The 3120-nt window shown below is 60.6% G+C and overlaps 1 protein-coding gene across 1 annotated transcript; it reads right to left on the bottom strand.

The window, feature by feature from the left end:
- Positions 1-457: 457 nt before the first annotated feature.
- On the bottom strand, positions 458-3120 carry EAH_00057970 (hypothetical protein, conserved; the record flags this gene model as incomplete). The annotated part of the gene is made up of 1 exon (XM_013393688.1): positions 458-3120. A coding segment is annotated over one exon (2663 nt), but the record flags the coding sequence as incomplete, so codon positions are not given.

A 3120-nucleotide genomic window follows, 5' to 3' on the forward strand; every position in this document is an offset into this window, starting at 1 on the left:
TCCCCGTGAAGCATTCCGAAAAACCTTCATTAATAGTTGTCTGCCTTCCCCTTGTCTACAAAAATGGCGATCCTTTCCTCCTCTCGGATATGCTCAGGGACAATCTTCCTCGGTACGTTTGGTTTCACTCAACCTACAGCGATGGATTCCAACAAAGATCTAATTTGAAATATCGTTGGTGTTCTTTTGCAGGGATAGCCCTCCTCTTTTCGCAGGGTTCCAGCGCTATGTCTGCCACTAGGTCCACCCCCCACACAGAAGTCGATCTGCAGCAGATCTTGGCGGTTTTCCCTGGTCTTGACGCAAGATATCCTGTGATTCGCGACAGCCCAGGCCTCCTGGAAAACATTACTGAATTCCTCGAAGAAAATTCAGAAGTCCCGAAGGATGATCTAGAAGCTGCTCTGCGGAGGTTTCTGTGCCAGAGGGGCTACGCGGCATTCTGCTGCAGCGCATGTTACACTAGCACGACGACCAGTTCACCGCAGTCAACACAGCCGGCAACTACTGCCCCAGCTACCACTCTACCAACCACACAGGAGCCCACAACAGAGCCATCCAGCACGCAACCTGCCACTACACAGCCGGCCTCGACAGAGCCGTCAAGCACGGAACCATCCAGCACGGAACCATCAACTACTGAGCCTGCAACTACTGAGCCTGCAACTACTGGGCCCGCAAGCACTGAGCCCGCAACCACGGAACCATCAAGCACCGAGCCCGCAAGCACTGCGCCCGCAAGCACTGAGCCCGCAAGCACTGCGCCAGCAAGCACGGCACCATCAAGCACGGAGCCCGCAAGCACAGAGCCTGCAAGCACTGAGCCCGCAAGCACAGAGCCTGCAAGCACTGAGCCCGCAAGCACGGCACCATCGAGCACGGAGCCTGCCACCACTGAGCCAGCCACCACTGAGCCTGCCACCACTGAACCCGCAAGCACCGCCCCAGCAAGCACTGAGCCAGCAAGCACTGCGCCAGCAAGCACTGCGCCAGCAAGCACGGCACCATCAAGCACGGAGCCCGCAAGCACAGAGCCCGCAAGCACTGAGCCTGCAAGCACAGAGCCTGCAAGTACTGAGCCCGCAAGCACTGAGCCCGCGAGCACAGAGCCTGCAAGCACAGAGCCCGCAAGTACTGAGCCCGCAAGCACAGAGCCTGCAAGCACAGAGCCCGCAAGCACAGAGCCCGCAAGCACAGAGCCCGCAAGCACTGAGCCTGGAAGCACCGCCCCAGCGAGCACGGAGCCCGTAAGCAGTGAGCCTGCAAGCACGGAGCCTGCAACCACGGAGCCAGCAAGCACGGAACCTGCAAGCACGGAGCCGGAAAGCACAGAGCCTGCAAGCACAGAGCCCGCAAGCACAGAACCAGCAAGCACGGAGCCTGCCACCACAGAGCCTGCAAGCACAGAGCCTGCAAGCACAGAGCCTGCAAGCACAGAGCCTGCCACCAGTGAGCCTGCCACCACTGAGCCCGCCAGCACAGAGCCCGCAAGCACAGAGCCCGCAAGCACAGAGCCTGCAACAACGGAACCTGCAACCACAGAGCCCGCAAGCACTGAGCCTGCAAGCACTGAGCCTGCAAGCACGGAGCCCGCAAGCACAGAGCCTGCAAGCACAGCGCCAGCAACCACAGAACCTGCAAGCACAGAACCTGCAAGCACAGAGCCTGCAAGCACGGCACCATCAAGCACGGAACCTGCAAGCACTGAGCCTGCAAGTACAGAGCCTGCAAGCACAGAGCCCGCAAGCACTGAGCCTGCCACCACTGAGCCTGCAAGTACAGAACCTGCAAGCACTGAGCCAGCAAGCACAGAGCCTGCAAGCACGGAACCTGCAAGCACGGAACCTGCAAGCACTGAGCCCGCAAGCACAGAGCCTGCAAGTACTGAACCCGCAAGTACAGAGCCCGCAAGTACTGAACCCGCAAGTACTGAACCCGCAAGCACAGAGCCTGCAAGTACTGAGCCTGCAAGTACTGAGCCTGCAAGTACTGAGCCTGCAAGCACAGAGCCTGCAAGCACAGAGCCCGCAAGCACTGAGCCCGCAAGCACAGAGCCCGCAAGCACAGAGCCCGCAAGCACAGAGCCAGCAAGCACTGAGCCTGCCACCACTGAGCCTGCCACCACAGAGCCTGCCACCACTGAGCCAGCAAGCACAGAGCCTGCAAGCACAGAGCCCGCAAGCACTGAGCCCGCCACCACAGAGCCCGCAAGCACTGAGCCCGCAAGCACAGAGCCCGCAAGCACAGAGCCCGCAAGCACAGAGCCTGCAAGCACTGAGCCCGCAAGCACTGAGCCTGCAAGCACGGAGCCTGCAACCACAGAGCCTGCAACCACAGAGCCTGCCACCACTGAGCCTGCAAGCACAGAGCCTGCAACAACGGAACCTGCAAGCACAGAGCCCGCAAGCACGGAGCCTGCAAGCACGCAGCCTGCAAGCACTGAGCCTGCAAGCACGGAGCCTGCAAGCACAGAGCCTGCAAGCACGGAGCCTGCCACCACTGAGCCTGCCACAACTGAGCCAGCAAGCACAGAGCCAGCAAGCACGGAACCTGCAAGCACAGAGCCAGCAAGCACAGAGCCAGCAAGCACAGAGCCAGCAAGCACAGAGCCAGCAAGCACGGAGCCTGCAAGCACAGAGCCTGCAAGCACAGAGCCTGCAAGCACAGAGCCCGCAAGCACTGAGCCTGCAAGCACGGAGCCTACAAGCACAGAGCCCGCAAGCACAGCGCCTGGCACCACAGAGCCTGCAAGCACGGAACCATCTAGCACGGAACCCGCAAGCACAGAGCCTGCCACCACTGAGCCTGCCACCACTGAGCCTGCAAGCACAGAGCCTGCAACAACGGAACCTGCAAGCACAGAGCCCGCAAGCACTGAGCCTGCAAGCACGGAGCCTGCAAGCACGGAACCTGCCACCACTGAGCCTGCCACAACTGAGCCTGCAAGCACAGAGCCAGCAAGCACAGAACCTGCCACCACAGAACCTGCAAGCACAGAACCTGCCACCACAGAACCTGCAAGCACAGAACCTGCAAGCACTGAGCCTGCAAGCACGGAGCCTGCAAGCACAGAGCCTGCAAGCACAGAGCCTGCAAGCACAGAGCCTGCAAGCACAGAGC

The sequence above is a fragment of the Eimeria acervulina genome, genomic scaffold (genome assembly GCF_000499425.1).
Source record: "Eimeria acervulina Houghton genomic scaffold, Eah_scaff1279, whole genome shotgun sequence".
Lineage (NCBI taxonomy): Eukaryota > Apicomplexa > Conoidasida > Eucoccidiorida > Eimeriidae > Eimeria > Eimeria acervulina.